We start from the raw sequence: 20,796 nt of genomic DNA, 5'->3' as shown, positions 1-20,796 counted from the left end.
AATTATTCAAACTCAGCCTTAGATCAATAGCCTTATGACATAAACAAATGATACTTAACTTAATCACTGAATTTTCTTTAATTTTGAATAAATAAACGGTATAAAATCATAAATCATCTGATGTTTGGCATAAATTTTGAAGTCTGATTGGTATGATCGTATCGAAAGTGTTCACAATTTGTTCTGTCGCAATAGTAAACCTGCCTTGAATCAAAAGTAAGTCTCTACAGGAATCTCCATGAAGCTTTTCGCAAGAAAAAGAACACACACGTCGTTTTGATGGGAATTGAGACTTTTTATTCGTAGCTCAATATTATTTTGAAATTTAGGCCAAATGCTTTCTCTTTCGAATTTGTATATTTATTCAATGAAAATTGAAAATGCAGTTTATGGTAATAAGAAATAGAGTATTGAACTGTTTTATCAATTCATATGACTTTTTCAGAGACATAGATCAAATCCTTAGCCCTTAGGTAAGAACTTTTCAAAACAAAAAAGACGTAATTTGAAAATTAATTTTAGAAGAAAAAAAACTATCGGTATCAAAATAGAGAATAGTTGAACTTGCAATTGGAAATCCAAAAACAATGAATGGTTAAGAAAACCAAAAGATTTCCAAATTGCAATGCACAGTTAAGCAATTGATAGAAAAAAATGTAATGAAAATGTGGACAATTAAACGTTCAAACTGTTCGAACGATCAAAGATCCCATTTTAGTTTGCAGTCAATGCAACATAGCCATGAGCTGTTGTAGCTTTCTTTACTGCTGATGCGGTTTCTTCGTTTCTTAACGGTGCACTGCGTTTTTGACCAAGTCCGCCTTGGCCACTTTGCATTCGGATACCGTTCGATTCATCATTCAATGGCAATCTGTTGGATGTTGGCACATTTCCTAACGATTCGCCTGGTTCATCGACATTTGGCTGAGCTTCATTCGAAGCAGCACGTTCAACATCCGGGCTTCGCTTGAATGCTCCCGGAATCATGGTCATTAGCTGTTTTTCCACATTTTTTGGATCAAGCGTGATTTTGGAGCTAGCACGACACATTGGACCAAACTTTTCTTCAATGTTCTTGATATGACCATCAAGTTCCTGCAAGTAAATGTTCGATTAGAAATATGAAAGCATCAACTATTGTTTTAATTGACATAAATATCCAGAGAATACGGCATTTTATAGCTCAAGCATATCTAAATGAAAAATCAACACGAATATATTCAATTTGCCATTTAAAAATCGCCTCAGATCCAAGAAGAAAAAAACTATTTCTCACCAAAATCGCATCGTTGAATGGGCTGGCATTTTTACGTCGAAGAGTATGCCGTGTGTACAAAACGCATTTCTCGGCTCGAACGTCGTCTTGCGTATGATCGCCAAAGAATTCAACGTTTACCATGTTTCCATTCACAGACATCACTTTGGCTGGCCAAAATTTTCGGCAACCATCAACCTTGGCATACACGATGAGATGCGGTTTGGTGCAAACTTTTGTAAAATAATTTTGCGAATCGTTGGCCCAATATTCGAAGCAATCTGAGCACGTGCGAATGCTTCTCACGTCACGATGACATAGTTCGGCCAACGCAGCGACCACTCCCTTGGCATCGGGTTGAGCTGAATTGAGATGAACGGGTTTCTTATAAGTACGAATGAGATTTTTTTAAGTAATTGAATAAATGTTTCGATATATTCAGTGGAATTGGCTAGGGGCTTTTAAGTCAAAATATACATTCATATTTGTGTGAATATTTCGTGAATATTGCATATAATCCGTGTATATTATTCACCATATTCACAGAATATACACAGCATGTAAAAAATATGTGTTTACGGCAATGTCAAATCTTTGTTACCGATCGTGAATATGAGGTGTATATTTCATGAATATCGTGTATATTCCGTGAATATGGTGCATATTTTGCCAGTATTGTGAATATTTCGTATGACTGTCATCTATGGTGTATATTTCTTGGATGGAATATACATGGAAGCCCCTAGGGAATTGGTTTGATTTTGTAGACGAGAATTGATTGGAAGTTTGGTAGGTGGAGATAGAAGACCGATAGTCAAAAGCCAAAAGCTAAAAAACGAAATACAAAATCAGATAAGAAAGAACGGAAGATAAAACACCAAAGACAATGACAAATCTTCACCCAATAGGAGAGAAGAACTAATTCGCTTTAAGCTGGAAGTGAATATTTGTAGATTCCAAAGTGCTAATTTGCTCCAAAGAGAACAGTTCAACATGAATTGAATCGAAGACATTCTTTTCTTCAATGACGTGTTAATGCTAATTGCCAATGTATGTCATGTCAATGGAACTTACCACTAAACTTCAACGAGTAGCTACGAACAAGAGCATCGATATCGGCCAAAAATTCATCGCAATTCGTGTAGCTGTCGATTTTTCGGGTGATTCCATGAAGACCGATCGTATTAATCATTGGATTCGTCGATGTTAATTGGTCCTTGAGGATGCTGAACTGAAATTGGATTGGAAATTGGAGCATTTTAGCAATTTTGACTCGAAAAAACAAAGAAAATGAAAATGGATATCGATTTGGAAATAAAAATGGATATCGATTTGGAAATAAAAATGGATATCGATTTGGAAATAAAAATGACCACGAAAACCAATAGCAGAAACGATCTTTTCCACCCAAAGAATGTCCACTTCTAGCAAAAGAGGATTTTTTCACAAACCCATGAAATTCTTCAGGATAATGTATCAAAAAAATTCACTCACCTTTTTCATTTTGATTGTACGAGCCCAGCTATGCTTCAGCAATCGTACTTCATTCGATTGCGATGCACTTGATTCTGAACTATCCACCTGATCAATGGGCATTGCATTGGTTGGTCTTGCCATAATCCACTGTAATCTATTTTCATGCAAATATTTGGGTTTTGTCTACTATTAATAGATTTTCTCTAGAAAGAATCTATTGCGCAACAATAAATGCCAAAATACGTGTGTGTGTGCTAGAACGATGTGGAAAATTGTGAGCACCAAGTGTAAAATGTCAAATGATGTGATGAGTGCGTTTAATGAAAACGTGGGAAAAGTTTGTTCGGTGATTCCACGCATACGTCACAACGTTGCTGCTCTCAATGCACAGTGCGCACACTTATATATGACGAATATTTGCCTCATACATTGACAAAAATACCTCAACAGCGGCACACTGTAGCTAAATACATTGATAGAGTGCTCCACTTTTGCGTAGCAATAAATTCCATGATGCATCGTTGTATTTGATTCATGTAGATAAGAAACAGCGCATTTTGTTAGACACATGTTTTTGGAACCAAGTCAAAAATCTTTTTTATTCGAAATCATCGACCAATCTTTTGTTCTATTTACGTGTTTTATGTACTGTTTAAAGAGAAAACTAAAGAAATTAGCCAATATTTTGATGCCACATTGAACGTGAATGACAAAAAGGTGAATATTTTTGACTTTGTTCTTAATTCTAAATTGTCTTTTTCCACAAATAATTCTAAAATTCACAAGTTTTTTTATGCATTTTTCATCAAAATGACAAATTTTCATATGAAAATTGATATCAAATAATTTCATAACCTATAAACATTTTCTTTTTGATAGCAAGCAACTTGTAACATTGTGGACAGCTTTGGTTCGGATTGGAAGTCTCACAAAATGGACAAATCAAATGCCAGTCGTGCGAAAGACAGTGAACTGATTCCTGATGAAATAAAACAAGAAGGTGACATTAAGTTGGAGCCAGAATGTGATGTACCCATGATAACAAAGCTTAGACGTGATTTGGGGCCAATCAACACTGCCGAAAACAACGATGAACTGACAATTGAAGATTTGTATGCAACACCTGTTAAATTGGAGCTCAAAGCAGAAGCTGAAGCCGATACCAAAGTTGAATCGACGCCAAAAGTAAGCAAACAATCAGATGGAATTGACACTTTGAAGGGAAACACTGCGAAGAAGCACCAGGCGAAGAAAGATAGTGCGGCGAAGCAAAGTTCATCGGTTGAAAAGTCGAAGAAAGGGGAAATTGGATTGAAAGGCAGAGCCAAAGCGTTGATCAATGCTGCGCATAGAAAACAGTCTGCGGGAAGAAAGACCAAGAAACAGCACAAGTGCCCGACGTGTGATTATGTCACATCATGGCCATCCAATTTGAAGACGCATATGTTGACGCACACTGGCGAGATGCCGTTCCCATGCAAAATCTGTAACAAACGATTTACACTAAAACACCATCTTCAAAGACATTTGAAAACACACCCCGATGAATATCCGTTCAGCTGTTCAGTTTGTCTCAGGAGATTCGCACAGAATGTTGAAAGATTAGAGCACGAAGCCACTTGCGATGGACGACACTACGAATGCCACTTGTGCAAGAAGTTCTCTACTTCAAATACCGGTGAATTGAAGATCCACATTCGTGTGCACTCTGGCGTAAGACCGTTCCGATGCAGCCTTTGCTCCAAGAAATTCACACTAAAGACCAGTCTGATGCGTCATTCAAAAGTTCACACAAATCCTCGTCCGGTGAAATTCCAATGTTTGGTTTGCGTCCGAAACTTCTCTCAAGAGATGGAAAAGGAGCAACATGAATCGAAGTGTCAAAGTCGACGTTACGAATGTTACTTGTGCAAAAGCTACGCGACATCCTATAAATCGAGTATGATGTTCCACATGCGTGTTCATCACACCGGTGTGAACCCATTCCGATGTGAAGTATGAAAAAAAGACTATACATCGAAATTCCGACTAACGCGCCATGTAAAATGCAGCCATGAATAATGTATTAATTGACCTATTTGATGCAGGTTGTTAATCTTCGATACGTTCAATTGAAGCAATTTGCATACTAATCATACATTTAACCTCGGACCAATAGCTTATATCGACATAGATCATAGCATTTTTGACTTGATCAACCATTTTTCTTTAATTTTCAATAAATAAATGATATAAAATTTAAATTCATTGAGTAAATATTTTTGAAATCTAGACAAATATTGTTAGCTTTCAGCTCTGTTGAAGTAATATTTCTGCCTAAAATGAACTGCGAATGTCCGAATAGAAAAAAAAAACAATGACTTTGAAATAAAAATTCTTGATTTTACTTTTTCGAAGCCAAACTTACCTATTTTCCGATTGCTACCTTTGTTGAATTTTACTTATGCAAAAACTGTTTGGCTAATTTGAAATCTCATCCCATATGTTAGTCCATCACACCAACAACATTTAAATATACACGTTGCAATGTCAATTGTATTATAGAGGCTTCTGAGGTAACATTAAGCTTAAGTGGCACCAAGGAAGTAATCATGAATCAAAAATGTAAATATAGAATATGCTTTAGAAACACCTCAATCTTCTTTATTCAAACAATTCTCAATTTCAAGACTATCTGGTAAGGAAATACTTTTTTGGTAGTAAACTCAAGATCTTGAAGACAAAAGAGCTACTGAAAAGCTATGGTATGGTTCAATAAGTCATTTTCTTCAAGGTAAGTTATAATCAACGGATAATATCATACTTAATGCTAACAAAAATCAAGCTAAATGCTAAAAAAAAGTTAATCAAAATCGAAGTTCTTCGATGAAGATAGAAAAATGCTATCAAAAACTTCAGATTTTATAAAAAAAACATGCGAAAAACAAATTAGTCAAAACTCAGTTGACAGTCTTTGTTGCAGAAATACAGTTCGTCCAAACCCTTTCCGCACGAGGCACAAACAGTGCAGTGGTCATTTTTCTGGAGTTGCTCGTTCAATTTTAAGATTTCTTGTTCGTATGCATGGTTTTGCAGCAAAAGTTGATCTCGTTCAATTTCCAATTTAGCGATTTTTCGAGCCGTTGTATCACGATGCATTTGTGATGATTTTTTCGATTGGCCTAGTTTTGGCATTGGGCCGGGGAATGTTTTGCGAGCACGTCTTGGAGTTTCACTTTCAGCTGAACTGGTTGATTCTTGATGAACATCATGGCCCCTCGTGTTCACATTGCTTTTCCTACCGATGGCACTTTGTTTCCCATTTGGGAGCCCCAAATCAGTTGCTTGACCTTCTTGATGCCCATTCAATTGGCTTTGATTCGACCGATTTTCTTCTGCTTGGCCTTTTGTTGTTACGCGTTCTTTTGGACGATGTTCTTCTCTCCGAAGTTCCTTGACACGAACATCTTTTGCTTGGTGTTTTTCGTCTGGAGTTCGTGTGCCTTGGCCCTCTTTCGCATGGCGTTTTTCACCATGCTTTGCTTTCACTGTGCGACTATGTCCTGATAACGATTGACCATCGCCACTGGCAGGTGATTCATGAACCATTCCCATCGATGATCCAATCACTTCTACAATGGAATCATCGAAATCGCAATCGCGGTGAACTTCAGCCCATTCTGCACGATATTCATAGCCATTATCTAACGATGTATCATCAACAAATGCATCCGGAATCATAGCATGCAACTGGCCTTTATAGTTGAATGGATTCAACACACATCTGTAACCAGCTGGCTTGAACTTGCCGAACTTCTTCTTAATGTTTCCAATGTGCTCGTTGAGCTCCTGTTTTGAAATGGAAATCAAAAGAAAGGCTTAGAAAATGATTGGTTTTGAATAGAAACTAATTCAATTTGTTAGTAATCATAATTTCCATTACCTTTTTTGCTGTGATGAATTCATCTTTCTTGGTGTTGCGACCAGGCAATCGTTCTGAATATAAAAAGCAATCTTCGGCTGGAATATCAGCTTGGGTGTGATCACCAAAGAATTCCACATTCACCATTTTGCCATTGATCAACATCACTTTCGCTGGCCAGAATGGGTTTGCTGGCGTCTTGGCAAAGACAAGGAGATGCGGCTTGCTGCAAGCTCGTGTAAAATAATTGTAACGATCCTTGGTCCAGGCATTGAAACATTCGGAACACTTTCGAATGCTATTCACGTCACGGTGGCAATTTTCCGAAAATGATTTTATCGCTCTCAACACCGGGCCATTTCCTGAAATTGCAGAAGGATTTTTAAATGTAGATTGAAGACTAATCAGCTTATAGTTTGTTTGTCTAAATAAAGTAGTGGAAAAATAGTGACAAATAATGGGAAATAACTCAGAACTGATGACGGGCAGCGACCGATTGGAATCGATTTTTTCACATTGTCAAAAGACCATGCCATTTGCCAAACACTTTTGGAACCTCTCTGCACCTATGCAAAATGTGTGCTTCACACATGTGGGCAAGAAACACTCACCCGCAAATCGAACCGAGCAACTATGAACGAAGCCTTGGATATCGGCCAAATACTCATTGAGCGTGGTGTAACTGGACATCTTCGCAGTAATCCCGTCCAGATCAACTGTATCCACCAATGGTGATTCATTCAACACTTTTCTTAAGCTTTTGACCTGCATTTTGGTTCGACATATTGTGAAAAATGTAGGATATAATTGGAAATTATACAAATACATTTAATCGACAGTATGAATGTTTAAATAGATAACTCGGGCATAGTGTAATAGTACCAAAATCTCTCCAAAACTCACCCTTTCCATACGATTAATACGGTCCCAGCTGTATTTCAAGAGATGCAATACATTTGGCTTCGATTCGGTTGTATTTTCTTCTAATTGATCATTATCATCATGCAAATTTTCGCCGTTTTCCATGCTTACCAATTGAAATGCAACTGAATATATACTGGCTAAGAATAAAATTCGGACAAAAAATTTCGTTTTTAGTCAGAAAATTTTATGTTTTTTTTTAATCAAAATTGCGCAATTTTCTCGACAAATTCATCAACAAAAAAAGTCGTTCTTTTCGTTGACATTTGGCTTCTGCTTTATAGCTTGGGATGCGTTTTATACAAACAAAGTAAGTCCATTCAATGCCCACACAACAACAGAAGCTGCAAGGTATTTTCGATTTGCGTATTTACACTGGAAAAATAGATGAAGATGCTGAAAAAAAATTGAAAATAATATTTTTATCATAATTTTCGATTTAGAATTGCAAAGAAACATTTTTCCAAATACGATTCTTCTTCCAATAACATTTTTCCACCTTTGATACCTTCCGCGGCGATTGAAAATGCATTGAATGCCCTATTGAATCATTTTCACGTCATTGAACATACGCAACGAGAAAGTGGTGCTGTCATTTGGTATTCGGTGTGCAAGCGTCCATTTGGATTTTCACCGTACTCATAGTTACACGTAATTTCAAGTTTAACTATTTCGCAATTTCCAAGCGAACTTTTTTTTCCCTCCAAGTGACTCAAGTGGACAAAAAATTAATCTTTACCGTAAAAAAAACGCATAGTTTCGAACAAACAATGACAACACCGTCCAAGGAAAATCCACAGAAAATGGAAGAAGAATATAATTCAAGTGACGACGAAAGTCATGACGAAGAAAAAACAAGTGCAATGCAATCGACTCGAAACGAGCTGAGATTGTTGAAATACACCTGGGAAGACATTATGTCAGCAAAAAAAGTAAGTACATTTTGATGGTGTTTTTTTTTTCATTTGGGATTTAGGCAAAAGCATTCTCTTAAATTCGTACAAAAAATTGGTTTGGAATGTGCATAATATTAAACCGTGTTCATATTGACACACAGTACAAATGCTTGAAGAAGCCGCTAGGCACATCGGACGAACAGCTGTACACAATTGGTTTAGCGGGAATTGACGAAAAATTTGACAACTACACCGGTCTCGTTGAATTCATGGACGACATCGAAGCTTTGTGTCGCAGCTACACAGATCATTTTTCAAGTAAGTGCATCTTTGGTTGTGGAATTTCAGTAGAATTTGGTGTTGGGTTTGATTGAAACAAATTAGAAGCGATGATATTTTCATTCATTGGATTTTCATTTCCTTTTTTTCGGACAATTTTTTCAATTTGGTTAACGAAGTGACTTTGAAGTGATTTTTTTCGGTTCATTTCTCTGTACTTTTGTCTCAATTCATGTTCCATCACACTATGTCACTTTGATACATTGAGATTCGTCAACTAAAACTTTGAATTTTTTCCATGTGTTTTCGCAGAAGAAGCCAATGTGAAGAAAGCGGTTGAATCGCTGCTTGAACAATGCCAAGGCGATGTCAAAAGCATCACAACATGTCCCGATTGCTTCGAATATTGGATCATCGATCCTAGCAACTACTTCACTCGTGTGTGTACCAAGCCACATTTGTTGGTCCTTGCCAAGTTGACCGGTCATCCGTTGTGGCCGGCCAAGGTTATGTCCATCGACAAAAATACAAGTATGGCCAATGTCGAATTCTTCGGCGACCACACACAAGAAGACATCTCATTTGACAACTGTTATCTGTACGCAAAAGAATTGATCGGAAAAACTCCAAAGAATAAGGACCTCATAAATGCGATCAAGGTAAGTTGTGTCATGCTTTTCGATGGCAATTAAGACGTTTTTGAATGAATGAAAAAAATAAATTTTTTGGAAAATGTCAAAAATTACAATCATTTTCATTCGAAAATTCATTTTTCTCCCAGGAACTCAAGCGTCACACTGAAAATGTCGTGAAAAAATTTGGCTCATTCAGTCCGGCCAATGGCAAAGTGGCTCTAAATGGTCGTGACTTGAAGCAAGAACTGATAAGCATGTTCCCAGGTGCATTCAAAAAGCAATCAGCAAAGAAAACTGAAGATGAGTCATCATCTGATGAAGTTGAAGAGATTGACGATAGCAGCGTCAACGACTCAATGGCACAAGGTGAAGACGACAAGCACGATGAAACATCGAATAAAACCGAAGACGATAGTCGTCATGGAACATTGGATGAAAGCGAAGACAATGAACATGAAGAAACAACGACTCAAAAAGAAGACGCCAATGCAACTATCGATGTCGATGATGACGAAACTGTCGATGGTTTATCGGAAGACAACAATGAAACATCGGCAGATGTGTCGAAGCCTGAAGCCAAAACAAAAGATGCCGTCGCAGGAAACGAGCCGAATGGTGATGATTCTGGCGAAGATTCAGGTGATGAATCGGACAAAGAGTCGAATGAACAGCACAAAGATGATGATTGCAACGACTCGATTGACCAACCAAAAGAACAACAAAACGACAACGATTCTGAATCCGAAAACGGTATGGAACAAAACCGAAATGAAAGCAATGGAAAACGTCAGCGAAACGGTGCTAAGAAGACGGATGCTGATCCAGTACCGAACAAGCGGCGTCGATTCTCCGACAATTCGACCGCTGAGGACGATGAAACCCAAGATGAATCGTCCAATGCATCACTTTCGCCAGGAAAAAAAGAAACACGTAAGCCAGCCAACTCGAACGGAAACGCCAAGGCTGCAAATGGCAAAGTTTCAAGTTCGAAGAAAGACCGAATCGAAGAAATGAAGCGTAAAATTAACGAGATTGAACAATCCAAGTCGACAGCTTTGGATACTTTGGCGGAGCTGAAAGAAGCAAGAAAACGTCTCAAAGAAAATGTCAACGAATACAACGAAAAGATCTGGACTTTGAAGCAAAACATTGCCGTCGTGGAAATGAAACCAGTTTGCACTACATGCCAAAATCCAATTTCTGAACCCATCTTTTGCAGCGACGAATGCGAAAATAACCACGAATAAGACTTTCGTGAGGCAACGTTGATATTTGGTCTAATTGACTGTCACCATTTAAGTCGATGATATCGACTCGACATTCATATCCACAGTGTAACAAACCAAAATTCATCACAATCATTCTTTTTTCGTACTTTTTCTTTATTAATTTTGTTGATTTTCCGTTTGATTTACTTTCCATTGAAGCAAAAAAGTAGACTTAAAAATAACGTTCATTTTTTTTTCTTATTTCAAGGAATAGATTTAAGATTGAACAGAAAGTTCCAATTAACTCTAGCTTTAAATGAAAATGTCTTTTTTTCTATTGATTCATCAATAAAGCATAATAAAGATTATCAAATAAAGTGTCATCGTTCAACATGGTTTATTCAAAATAAAGAATGAAATTCCGTACAGTATTTTGTTTCTCTTCAATCGATAGATTTTATCTCTTATTTTAGTACAGCTTTTGTTGGTAACTTAACTCATCGGATTAGAATTGTCTGCTGAATCCTTTGAAAAATGGACGTTTCTACTCTTCTTTTCAAAAACGGAAAAAAGTCAAAAAAAAAATTGTTAAAAAAAGCTCAAAACCTCTTCAAAGTTTCAATGCCTTAGCCACATCTTTGGGTGGTTCTGTTGCGATGCTCAAAATGCTTGCAAAGTATTCCGTTTGTGATTTTGGCCGAACGATCATTTTAACAGCGAACCGTTGCAGCATGAAATTCTCGAAAATGGCATTGACATCGTCGTCTGGCAATGCTTTAAGCTGTTGTGCTGTGTGGCCAAGAATGTTCACAGCATATTCATCGTTGATTCGACAGTTCAATGTACCAGAATGGTCAGCCACCGAAACGGCCATGAAAATTTTATCAATATATCGTGGCCCATTTGTCGTTGAAGTCTCACAGCTGGCTGTTCCACATTCGTTGCGATTTCGGAGCAACATGCGCTTGCAATGGACACAACTTTTCACCACACCACTGGTGATGTCGAATTTCGTGATTACACCGTAAACAATGGCCGAAATCTCTTTGCTGGGATCACGTTCGATGGCATTTAGGATGCCCTTAACTGTCATCACATCTTTGATTGTAGCCGCATTGACCACTGCTTTCGGTTGATTGCTCTTCAATTCGTTGAATTTTTCCGCATCCAATTCATGAAGGTAGACCAAAATTTCATTGGACCGTGATGAATACATCGGATTTTCCACGATAATCGTTTTTGATGTCACCGAAAGTACCGTTGAACGCTCGAACTCTGAGTATTCGGCTCGAACATCGACCAAATGTAATACCGTTTCCAGTGGCTTCCATTGATCCATTCGCTCTTGATACTCAGCGTGCCATACGGTCATCGAAATCGATTCTGTTGTCATGTCCATCAGGTATACTTTACGCATGGTTTTAACGCCGAATTTTCTGAAAGAGGAAAAGGGGAGGGAGTTAGCCTTAGATACAAACATTAAAAGTACTTTCTAATCAAAGTTGGACTCTTCAGATTGAAGCTTTCAAACACAAAGCTTCCAGAAAAAATATCTCATCGGTTGATTCTACTCACGTTTGAACTTGACGCGCCGGCTCAATAGATTTCACTGCAATGAAAATACAACTTATTAGATTGAAGCCTATAGAATCTCACATGATCTTTTAAATACTCGAAACTGAAGGAAAATTTCTGATTTAATATAAAAAGGAATGGTCCAAATTGTCTTACCCAAAACAACCACATCGACAGATAGAACCTTTGAATCGGAGTAGAAGTTCAGGTCGTTTAACTTCAACGCTAGACTCGTAGGTTTAACTGCTAGGCATTGAAGCCGAAGTAAATCGTCCGATTGTTCGTTAACCCGATGAATGTACGCTTTGCCTTCGCTCACAGTCAATTCGAATGGTGACGTTGTCCGCGGATGATATTCACTGCCGTTGTTTTTCTGCTGAACCTTTGGCGTGTAGATAGAGATGATGTCACCAATTTTGTGGACACGTGCACACACATCGATGTATTGGTCCTGGCCCCAAACCGTACAATTGATGAAATGATCTTTTGTGTCGCGCACTGTGAATGTGATCACATTCCGTCCCGGTTGAACGGCTCTCTTTTCCGTTTTGGCAATGATCAGCGCATTTATGTAGAACGAATGTGCGTGCAGTGTCAAATCCTTGAAAATTAAAAAGAATCGTTAAATCGAATGAAAATGCTGATAGTTGCTAAATTTATATAGCAAATTGATTACCTTGATTTGGCAGTAGACGGCAGCCATTTTTGGAATTGGAATTTTGCACTGTCTTGAACAGTGACACTTCGAATGGGAAATGATGACTTCTGAATTGGGACTGAAATTTGGGAACAGATCACTTTTGAAACAATAATTTGGTCAGAAAGTCGGATAGAATCCAATTCTTATTTCATGGAAAGATATTGATCTATTGAAACCTACCTTTGGCTTTGATTTTATTCACTCAGTCCAGGCTACTGATATTTGTCGACGCAAAATTGTTCAATTGACAATTCGATTCTTCTATTCCAGAAAATCTTCTTTGAATTAAAGTAAAACGCACTTTAACCACCTTTTTTCAATGCGACATTCGAAAATTACGACTTATTGAACAAAATTAACCAGAAATTCGACTGATCCAGATATTTATTTTGAGTTAATCAATGTTTTGCTTTGCTTGGCTTGAATATTTTCCACTTCGGGTGTGGCCGCGTCGTCGATTCGTATGACGTTTGACATTTTGACGATGAGATGGGCCAGTGTTGAGTAAACGCTTTTGACATTTGTACAAAACAAGCTAAGCTAGGCAACACTATTCTGAGCCAACACAAACACCAATTGGACTGGTTTAGTGGCAAATAGTCTTGAGATGATTCAATCACAATGCCATTTTCTAGATTTTTCGGGAAAAAAATATTTTTCCAAATTTAAATTCTTTTTCGCGAAAATTCTGTCTAAAATGATGCTAAGAAGGGATGTTTTGTATCCAATTCCATGCACACATGTCTATCTAAATCGACAGAGCGAATTTTTTCGTCAACGAATGTGTTTTCGATACAATTTGAAATACCAAACACAAATCAAGTACTTCAAGAGTTTATGAGTTTTTGCTTATCATTTTTCGCAAAACTGATGAGAAATAACGTCTTTTCTTCGGTAAAGTTGTAGTACTGAAGGTTGCTGAAGACAGTCTGTTTATATGTCTCATCTTATATCTTAGTCCAGTTTTCATACAAAATACGCTATCGGGTGGCAGCATGTAAGACGATCAAAGAGTTAATTTGCATTCAATTTTCCATTGAAATTAATAACAAAACCAAAATAACGTGAACAAAAATTGGCAAGGTTCAATGTCTAATGCAGCAAAGACAAATTCTAGGGCAAATTCATATTTTCTTCGGCAAAAAATCGTTTCTTTATTGAAGCAAAACGATATTTCACTAGGTTTTTCTTACAAATCTATTTCATAATTCAATTTTCTTATAATCTAAAACGTGTAGAGAACACTGGGCTGTTAGTTTATGTTGTACTATTCTGAATCATCATCAATTGTACAAAAATGAAAGTAATTCATGTGTTACTGGATTGCAATCCATGTGGGTGGTCATTCGGAATCGGCATTTTCCAAGAGGCGTGTGTACTTCAATTTGCACTGTTTCTTGGCTTCGTCGACCGCTTTCATCTTTTCTTCCTCCTTGCTCTCGATCATTTTGCTGTATTCTGATTTCAAATTCGAGACTTCAGTTTCCAGTTGACGAATTTTCTTCTTTAGCTGATCGATCAACTTTTTATCGTCGCCATCGCAAACCAACAGTTGATTGCGTTCTTCCAAAGACTTGATGTGTTGATCGTATTTGGCGGCCATCGTTCTGGCCAATTCAGCATTCAACTTGGACAAATAGTCATGAAAAGCCTTTGTGGAATTGATCATATGTCCCGTCATTATCGCTTGACATTCGGCCATATACCAGGTTTCGTTTTCAGCATCACAATTCGAGCTGCGACCACCATCATTATTTTTCACGAATCGAGCCCGTTTTTTGGTCGGCTCATGATCATTTTTTGCATTATCGTTTCGTTTTGACGCACCTCCAGAGTATGTTGATGGATTCAATCGGGGCAATACAATTGTCAACTCCTTGCACACACCTTCGGCAGTCGTCGATGAGTCAGGGTCATAATGAATTTGATATGTTTCCGTAGCATTGACAATTGAATCAGAGCTACAATCTGTGCTTGGCTCTGAATCATTCGAAGCTTCTTGAGAGTTGAATGCTCCCGGAATCAATTGCTGGAGATAACGTTGCAACATTGTTGGTTCGAATACAGTTTTGTCTGGTGAGAGATGGTACGATCCAAATTTTGTACGAAGGTTTTCCAAGTACTGATTGGCTTCCTTGAAAATGAGAAAGATGAACAGAAGAAGTTGAGTTATTCAATTTCTATCCAGAGAGAAAGAATTCATTCTTCAACAAAATTGGTGGTGGGAATAAAACAGGTTCAAGTTTTCAAATTTTAGAAATGGAACAGTTTAGAATGACCTTATAGCAATTTCGAAAAACCCTCTTTGTTTCAAACTAATTCATATTATTTTCGATTTTTTCCTCACAAATTGAGTTTGATAAAAACAATTCGATATGATTTTAAAAAAAGATATTTACATTCAATGCCGATTGGTAGCTGGGCGATGGTGCCAATAATGGGTCTGTTTCCGAGTACAACAAGCAGTTAGATGCCGGCACATCTGCTTGGGTATGATCGCCGAAGAATCGTACGTTCACCAATTGTCCGTCGATGGACATAACTTTTGCTGGCCAATGGTCACATTCCTCCCATTTAGCCCAGACGATCAGATGTGGTTTCGTGCAAACTAAGCTGAAATCATGCATATAGCATTCGGCACACATTTCTGCCGTTTCTATCTCGTCTTCGAGATATTCTACCAATTCTTTGGCCTTATTCACCATGTCGTGCTTATCTGAAATGAAATATTTTCAACATTTTCAATGAGTGATTGTCAAAATATAAGGCTTTTAAGCCAATAACCAGAACTATGTCAATAACAATAAATTTGTTCGAATATGGGTCGCTATCAGCTTACCCGGAAACGAGATACAGCAATTGTGGACGATCCATTGGACATCAGCAAGGAATGCAGTGAAGCTGTCATAAGACTGAATCTTGTCTTTAATCATCGTTAGGTCGATCGGATTTACAATGAAATTCGTCATTGGACCATTCAATGGGCCTGATAACGGTGCGAACTGTGAAATAAAGAGTCAAACGTTAATTTTTAATTAACATTCCTGGAAACGAATGGCTAAGTCAAAGTAAAGCAAAGCAATTGAATTACCCGTTCATCTTCGATAGCGCAGTTGATCATTGTGGGCAACGTGTCCAAACATGCTTTGCTGAGAATGTTAAAAGAATTTGGTTATGATAGTGACAAACCACAAATTACTATTTTCAGAATCGACTCATAAAAATGAGATAAAATGAAATCAATTTTACTTGAAACATTGTACCAATAATAGTTTCAATAAATGAAAATTTCAACAAATTATACAAATCAATCAATTCGTTTACTAGACAAATTGTTCAATCATAAAATTTTCTTACTCATCACTGCCCTTTGCAGCATCCGAATCGGTGCAAACTGGACACAGCCAATTTTTTTCTTTATCAATACTTTGCTGTCGTCTTCCGATACACTTTGAATGGAAGGACCGAACACAATTCAAACATTTCAAAGCTGTCGCACTATCAGTGCAGACCCAACAGAATTTATCATGCTTCATCTGCAAATACATGAGATTGAATCAATAATACTTTTTCGTCATTTTATACAGAAATTTCGTTTTTTTTTTGTCTACGTTTTATTGGCAATGAATGACAATACTCTGTTTTATCAAAATTTCGATTCGTTTGGAATGAAATTTTCATTAAAACTGTAATGTCAATGAAAAAACACAGAAAAATCGAAAGTGAAGAGAGAGTTGGTGAATTGGAATGTATTCATGCAATTCTATTTAATAATTTCGGTGGCATTTTCCAAAAAATGTATTAAAAAATATCTATAAAAATTGACAATGAAGCATTTTTACACCATTCTATTTTGCCATTGTATCTCATTTGAAGGTCTTACCACGGCAGCCATGTTGCTGGTTGGCTTGTATCGCAAAAATTGTAAATGAACAATAAAAATGAACAAATGTCGACAGTCCTTTAGTGAAACTTAACACTAGATATTCTTTCCATAAATATCAAATGCTCAATTTGAGAAACGCTTTAATTAGGCTTTAGTTGATAATAATTTATAAATTTTATTTGCATCAAAGTCAAGGAAAAATGATTTTTTCTATTAAAGAATAAAATTCAAATGAACTAGCTCTATGCGATGCCCATACAACAAGTGATCTGACTATGTACGCTGGTCTTTCTTATGCAATAGGTTACATAAACAGTACACACACTCGCAGTTCTTTTATCACAAGGAACCGTTTCTGACAGCTCGTTCTTTCGCCAATTGTGGTTTTTGAGTGCGTTCAATGCTACACATGAAGCAATGAGTTCGACATGGGTAGTGGGTACGATTCAAAGTTGTTCTTCAAATTCAATTTGAAATCCATAACATTGATGATTCGATTGAATCCTTTCAGAGGGAGAATCATGAACGAATCTATAGCTTCACCTATCGAATGGATTCAAAACCACAATGAATGTATTCTAACATTTTGAGGAGAATCTATTTTTAACTGTAAAATTCAGAATAGACCATTAATAAGTTAATATCAACGTTATTGAAAAATAAATTTCGTTGCTTAAAGAGAGCAAAACCATTGAATAAATAAAATCCAATCCAATTTCCTTATTTTCGAAGTATTTTATTTATTTCAATACAAAATTTGGTCAAATGTTTGAATATTCATGTCAATAATAGTGTTTGATAACGGTTGAAGATTCCTTATTTGCTAGACATTACATTAATTCTGAATTTTTAATTCGTTTGCTTCCAAAAATCAATTTCGAATATTCGATGATGCGGTTTGATGAAACTTCATCATTTTACGGTCTTTAGTTGTTGAAGAGGCGATATTTTTTATGGACTTCTAGCTGTATTGAGCTTCGTTGTTACTTTGCAGGAAAGCAAAGCCTTTGCTTGAGCTTCAAGAAATAATCCATCCGCTTACTTGTCCCACTTCATCCTAAGATCCGAAAAATGAAGAAATTCAAGTGATCTGAGTGAAAAAACGGCTTAATTTTCTGTTCAAATTCAAAATTTACCAATAATCCTCCTGACACTTTGCGTTGCAAAAGTAGAATGTATCTTGTGGTTTGGCGGTGTCACAGGCCATGCAAAATATCTTCTTTTTGCTAGCTTCCAAATCTGCATCGTACTGTTTCTTGGCTTCATTGACAGCATCCATCTTTTCTTTGTCTTTTCTTGCAACCATTTTGTTATACTCCGACTTTTCGGCTGCTAGTCCATAATTTTTCTTCTTCAATTCGTCGGTTAATTGTACATTAAGGTCTTCCAACAGTTTTATTTTTCGATTGTGTTCGGCGGCCACATTTTTCATTTTGTTTTGCAATTTTGCGTTTACGTCGCACAAATAGTCAAAAGCTTTGCTGGAACTTTTCGTGCTCTCCATGATCTCTTGACATTTGTCCAAATTCCAAGTTAAGCTTGCGCTTGAACTTTCAGCATCATTTACAACCATCACATCACAACCCATTTTGGATGATGGTTGGCCAACGGGAATTTCAGAATCGGCAGGAACTTCAATGGTTGAAGTTTCGGGATTTTCAATAGTAGAGCTGATAACAAGATTCTTCTCGGCACGTCCCTCTTTTGTGCCATTAGAGAATCGAGATTTTTTACGGATTGGCTCATCATTAACTTCTTCCGTATGGAGGTTGATATTTAATTCGGATAGACCATCATTGTCGGGCGGTGTTAGTTGATTCGATCCAGTCAATTCAATCAACTCCTCGTTTATGCGTACATCTTCTGGAATTGTCGATAGAACGGCATCAGATCGAGTTTGTTTTTGCATAGCGTTCGTATGCGAATCAAGACTGCAGTGTGTGCTCGCTGTGCTGTCTTCTGAAACGATTGAAGGCAATTGAAAGCTGCCAACTCCTGGGATCACGTCCAGAAGATAACGATTCAACAACGTTGGCTTGAAGGGAATTTTCGTTTCAACGAGGTGATATACACCAAATCTTTTGCGGACATTTGCAATGTACTCATTGGCTTCCTAGATAATGAAAAAAAATGAATTGATTTCGATTCGAATAGAAAATGGCTCGAAGCTAAAAATAATAATCTAAGTCAGAGTTGGTTATTGGGAGAATTTGAAGAACTTCCTTGAATTCTCTCTTACAATTCTAGAGATTTTAACTCTTTAAACTATTTCTAGATACCTCAACGAAGTAACTCCATCAAAGTTAAATACAAAAACTTTCAAAGGCACATTACCTTCAATGCCGATCTGTAACTGGCCGATGGCTTGGTTGATTTCAATGATGGGTTCGTATCCGAGTAAAGAAAGCATTTTTTGGCTGGAACATCTGCTTCAGTGCGATCGCCGAAGAATCGCACATTAATCAATTTCTTATCGACGAACATCACTTTGGCTGGCCAGTAGTCATAGCCCTCTAATTTTGCCCAAACAACAATGTGTGGCTTCGCGCAAACCACTGTGAACCAAGCCATTGTGTCTGGGTTTTTATTTGCATTCGAATAGCACTCGGCACACTTTTTCACGCTTTCGATCTCGAGTTCGAGATATTTTGCCAGGGACTTGGCCGTTTTTACCATGTCATGTTTTACTAAAATGTAGCAATTAAATTTTCAATGCAATTTGTTCAATTTTCTTTGTCGCTTTGTCTAATTTTCTAATTGTAAACCAGAATTCTGACAATTACCTGGAAACAAGACGGAACAATTGTGGATAATCCACTGAACGTCAACGAGAAACTCGAAGAAGCTGGTGTAAGTGTAGGTCTTGTCTTTAATCCCTGCTAAATCGATTCGATTTACCAAAGAGTTCGATTTTGCACCATCCAATGGGAGCTTTAGTAAACCAAACTGTGAAATAATGTGGTGAATATTGAATGAATTAGATTTATCCATACACTTTTTGAATTCTTATTTGAACCGCAGAGAATATTAGTTGAAGGTTTTTCTTTGCGTTGTTAAATGTGACTTTTGAAAAAGTTGTACACAAATATGATACTTCAAAATAGTTTTTTCGGAGATTTTAAGCCGTGATTAACAACACTTATCCCGCTATTTTGAACAAAGTTTTTCAATTTCCACATTTAACTACGCATCGAACCACGTCCAATGAATATTCTCAGTGAATACCATTCGCGAACAGCCTCAACAATTCGTTTAAAAGAATGTTTCTCGAAAAATCAAGCGGGATTTACCTTCGTATCATTGAATGCGCGATTGATCATTATCGGCAACATGTCCAAACGTTCTTTGCTGAATTAATTTGGAGGAAATTTTGATTTGTTAACACAAAAGCTAAGAAATTTATTTTTTATTCATATTGGTTTCTATCTAAATTTTGTGGAGTTCAATTAAAATTCAATTACTCCAAATGGTAGAAATCTGATACCGGAATACCCCCCCCCCCTGCACACGTCTGCACAAGACGATCAACGTCGATTTTTCAATCAATAAAATGCTCTTACCCATCGCTGTTTTTCGTTGATTCCAATCTGATGCAAACGGGACACCGCCAATTCTTCACATTGTCAATCATTCGTTTTTTGGATTTAGCACATTTGGCATGGAATGATCGTGGACAGTTTGAGCACTTCAATGTTGTTTTTTCGGCACAACAATTCCAACAAAATGTGTCGTGCTTCGTCTAGAAACAAGGTGGTATTATGAATGATCACATTTTTGAGCCATAGGTTATAATGTTTTTATTTTATTGGGTTTAAATTCTTGAATTTTTTCTAAAAATATTGTTATGACGTGAAAATAGGCTCGAAGTAAAAGCGACTAATTTTATGATGTTTATCTTTCGATATCATGCAAAAATGCTACAAATTATTGTATGTAATTGCATGGTCTTACCATAGAAGCCATATTATTGGAGGATTCGTATCGCAATTGTGTGGAACGCAACAATTGAGTTTATTTCCAAATAATATCAAATATTGCTTAACGATTAAAAACACTTTTTTCGA

General features: G+C 37.0%; 7 protein-coding genes across 7 annotated transcripts; 2 read left to right on the top strand and 5 right to left on the bottom strand.

Annotated features, from left to right (window-relative positions):
- Positions 1 to 274: 274 nt before the first annotated feature.
- LOC129570559 (MYND-type zinc finger-containing chromatin reader Zmynd8-like) lies at positions 275 to 2,987 on the bottom strand. The gene is made up of 4 exons (XM_055450218.1): positions 2,750 to 2,987; positions 2,330 to 2,486; positions 1,277 to 1,617; positions 275 to 1,095 (listed from the first exon to the last, which is right to left on the bottom strand). Exons 1-4 carry the CDS (start codon positions 2,870 to 2,872, stop codon positions 715 to 717), a joined length of 1,002 nt encoding a protein of 333 aa, XP_055306193.1. The 5' UTR covers positions 2,873 to 2,987; the 3' UTR covers positions 275 to 714.
- A 360-nt stretch (positions 2,988 to 3,347) lies between these two features.
- On the top strand, positions 3,348 to 4,732 carry LOC129570515 (zinc finger protein 235-like). Its single transcript, XM_055450158.1, has 2 exons — positions 3,348 to 3,448; positions 3,611 to 4,732. Exon 2 carries the CDS (start codon positions 3,665 to 3,667, stop codon positions 4,730 to 4,732), a length of 1,068 nt encoding a protein of 355 aa, XP_055306133.1. The 5' UTR covers positions 3,348 to 3,448; positions 3,611 to 3,664.
- A 612-nt stretch (positions 4,733 to 5,344) lies between these two features.
- On the bottom strand, positions 5,345 to 7,817 carry LOC129570556 (uncharacterized). Its single transcript, XM_055450214.1, has 4 exons — positions 7,536 to 7,817; positions 7,244 to 7,397; positions 6,654 to 6,994; positions 5,345 to 6,559 (listed from the first exon to the last, which is right to left on the bottom strand). The coding sequence occupies exons 1-4, from the start codon at positions 7,656 to 7,658 to the stop codon at positions 5,660 to 5,662; spliced, it is 1,518 nt and encodes a 505-aa protein (XP_055306189.1). The 5' UTR covers positions 7,659 to 7,817; the 3' UTR covers positions 5,345 to 5,659.
- Positions 7,818 to 8,129: 312 nt separating this feature from the next.
- Positions 8,130 to 10,997, top strand: LOC129570555 (MYND-type zinc finger-containing chromatin reader Zmynd8-like). Its single transcript, XM_055450213.1, has 4 exons — positions 8,130 to 8,485; positions 8,611 to 8,767; positions 9,041 to 9,387; positions 9,510 to 10,997. The coding sequence occupies exons 1-4, from the start codon at positions 8,324 to 8,326 to the stop codon at positions 10,608 to 10,610; spliced, it is 1,767 nt and encodes a 588-aa protein (XP_055306188.1). The 5' UTR covers positions 8,130 to 8,323; the 3' UTR covers positions 10,611 to 10,997.
- On the bottom strand, positions 10,945 to 13,311 carry LOC129570557 (protein hold'em). Its single transcript, XM_055450216.1, has 5 exons — positions 13,027 to 13,311; positions 12,823 to 12,943; positions 12,303 to 12,747; positions 12,147 to 12,180; positions 10,945 to 12,007 (listed from the first exon to the last, which is right to left on the bottom strand). The coding sequence occupies exons 2-5, from the start codon at positions 12,847 to 12,849 to the stop codon at positions 11,182 to 11,184; spliced, it is 1,332 nt and encodes a 443-aa protein (XP_055306191.1). The 5' UTR covers positions 12,850 to 12,943; positions 13,027 to 13,311; the 3' UTR covers positions 10,945 to 11,181.
- Positions 13,312 to 13,975: 664 nt separating this feature from the next.
- LOC129570588 (MYND-type zinc finger-containing chromatin reader Zmynd8-like) lies at positions 13,976 to 17,064 on the bottom strand. Its single transcript, XM_055450258.1, has 6 exons — positions 16,730 to 17,064; positions 16,204 to 16,382; positions 15,938 to 15,995; positions 15,686 to 15,848; positions 15,246 to 15,562; positions 13,976 to 14,980 (listed from the first exon to the last, which is right to left on the bottom strand). Exons 1-6 carry the CDS (start codon positions 16,739 to 16,741, stop codon positions 14,189 to 14,191), a joined length of 1,521 nt encoding a protein of 506 aa, XP_055306233.1. The 5' UTR covers positions 16,742 to 17,064; the 3' UTR covers positions 13,976 to 14,188.
- A 459-nt stretch (positions 17,065 to 17,523) lies between these two features.
- LOC129570547 (zinc finger MYND domain-containing protein 11-like) lies at positions 17,524 to 20,409 on the bottom strand. The gene is made up of 6 exons (XM_055450200.1): positions 20,293 to 20,409; positions 20,023 to 20,080; positions 19,516 to 19,678; positions 19,067 to 19,419; positions 17,869 to 18,845; positions 17,524 to 17,789 (listed from the first exon to the last, which is right to left on the bottom strand). The coding sequence occupies exons 1-6, from the start codon at positions 20,361 to 20,363 to the stop codon at positions 17,771 to 17,773; spliced, it is 1,641 nt and encodes a 546-aa protein (XP_055306175.1). The 5' UTR covers positions 20,364 to 20,409; the 3' UTR covers positions 17,524 to 17,770.
- Positions 20,410 to 20,796: the final 387 nt, after the last annotated feature.

Source organism: Sitodiplosis mosellana, unplaced genomic scaffold (genome assembly GCF_009176505.1).
Source record: "Sitodiplosis mosellana isolate CC-2019 unplaced genomic scaffold, AAFC_SMos_1.0 Smas_scaffold_61, whole genome shotgun sequence".
Taxonomy (NCBI): domain Eukaryota; kingdom Metazoa; phylum Arthropoda; class Insecta; order Diptera; family Cecidomyiidae; genus Sitodiplosis; species Sitodiplosis mosellana.
Note: the sequence above shows the minus strand (reverse complement) of the source record. Positions and strands in the feature narration are given on the sequence as shown.

What these genes read in the sequence shown, in the direction of transcription:
- LOC129570559 (XM_055450218.1), bottom strand. Translation starts at nt 2,872, where the DNA reads ATGGCAAGACCAACCAATGCAATGCCCATTGATCAGGTGGATAGTTCA. An exon ending in GTACAATCAAAATGAAAAAG is followed by an intron (nt 2,487 to 2,749) that starts GTGAGTGAATTT and finishes ATCCAATTTCAG; the next exon opens with TTCAGCATCCTCAAGGACCA. An exon ending in CATTCAACGATGCGATTTTG is followed by an intron (nt 1,096 to 1,276) that starts GTGAGAAATAGT and finishes ATTTACTTGCAG; the next exon opens with GAACTTGATGGTCATATCAA.
- LOC129570515 (XM_055450158.1), top strand. Translation starts at nt 3,665, where the DNA reads ATGGACAAATCAAATGCCAGTCGTGCGAAAGACAGTGAACTGATTCCT.
- LOC129570556 (XM_055450214.1), bottom strand. Translation starts at nt 7,658, where the DNA reads ATGGAAAACGGCGAAAATTTGCATGATGATAATGATCAATTAGAAGAA. An exon ending in GTATTAATCGTATGGAAAGG is followed by an intron (nt 7,398 to 7,535) that starts GTGAGTTTTGGA and finishes ACCAAAATGCAG; the next exon opens with GTCAAAAGCTTAAGAAAAGT. An exon ending in TTGCTCGGTTCGATTTGCGG is followed by an intron (nt 6,995 to 7,243) that starts GTGAGTGTTTCT and finishes CTGCAATTTCAG; the next exon opens with GAAATGGCCCGGTGTTGAGA.
- LOC129570555 (XM_055450213.1), top strand. Translation starts at nt 8,324, where the DNA reads ATGACAACACCGTCCAAGGAAAATCCACAGAAAATGGAAGAAGAATAT. An exon ending in ACATTATGTCAGCAAAAAAA is followed by an intron (nt 8,486 to 8,610) that starts GTAAGTACATTT and finishes ATTGACACACAG; the next exon opens with TACAAATGCTTGAAGAAGCC. An exon ending in CTACACAGATCATTTTTCAA is followed by an intron (nt 8,768 to 9,040) that starts GTAAGTGCATCT and finishes GTGTTTTCGCAG; the next exon opens with AAGAAGCCAATGTGAAGAAA.
- LOC129570557 (XM_055450216.1), bottom strand. Translation starts at nt 12,849, where the DNA reads ATGGCTGCCGTCTACTGCCAAATCAAG. An exon ending in CCGTCTACTGCCAAATCAAG is followed by an intron (nt 12,748 to 12,822) that starts GTAATCAATTTG and finishes TTAATTTTCAAG; the next exon opens with GATTTGACACTGCACGCACA. An exon ending in CCGGCGCGTCAAGTTCAAAC is followed by an intron (nt 12,008 to 12,146) that starts GTGAGTAGAATC and finishes TTCCTCTTTCAG; the next exon opens with AAAATTCGGCGTTAAAACCA.
- LOC129570588 (XM_055450258.1), bottom strand. An exon ending in GCTGCAAAGGGCAGTGATGA is followed by an intron (nt 15,996 to 16,203) that starts GTAAGAAAATTT and finishes TAACATTCTCAG; the next exon opens with CAAAGCATGTTTGGACACGT. An exon ending in GCGCTATCGAAGATGAACGG is followed by an intron (nt 15,849 to 15,937) that starts GTAATTCAATTG and finishes TTTATTTCACAG; the next exon opens with TTCGCACCGTTATCAGGCCC.
- LOC129570547 (XM_055450200.1), bottom strand. Translation starts at nt 20,363, where the DNA reads ATGATTGACAATGTGAAGAATTGGCGGTGTCCCGTTTGCATCAGATTG. An exon ending in TTGTTCCGTCTTGTTTCCAG is followed by an intron (nt 19,420 to 19,515) that starts GTAATTGTCAGA and finishes GCTACATTTTAG; the next exon opens with TAAAACATGACATGGTAAAA. An exon ending in GTTACAGATCGGCATTGAAG is followed by an intron (nt 18,846 to 19,066) that starts GTAATGTGCCTT and finishes TTCATTATCTAG; the next exon opens with GAAGCCAATGAGTACATTGC.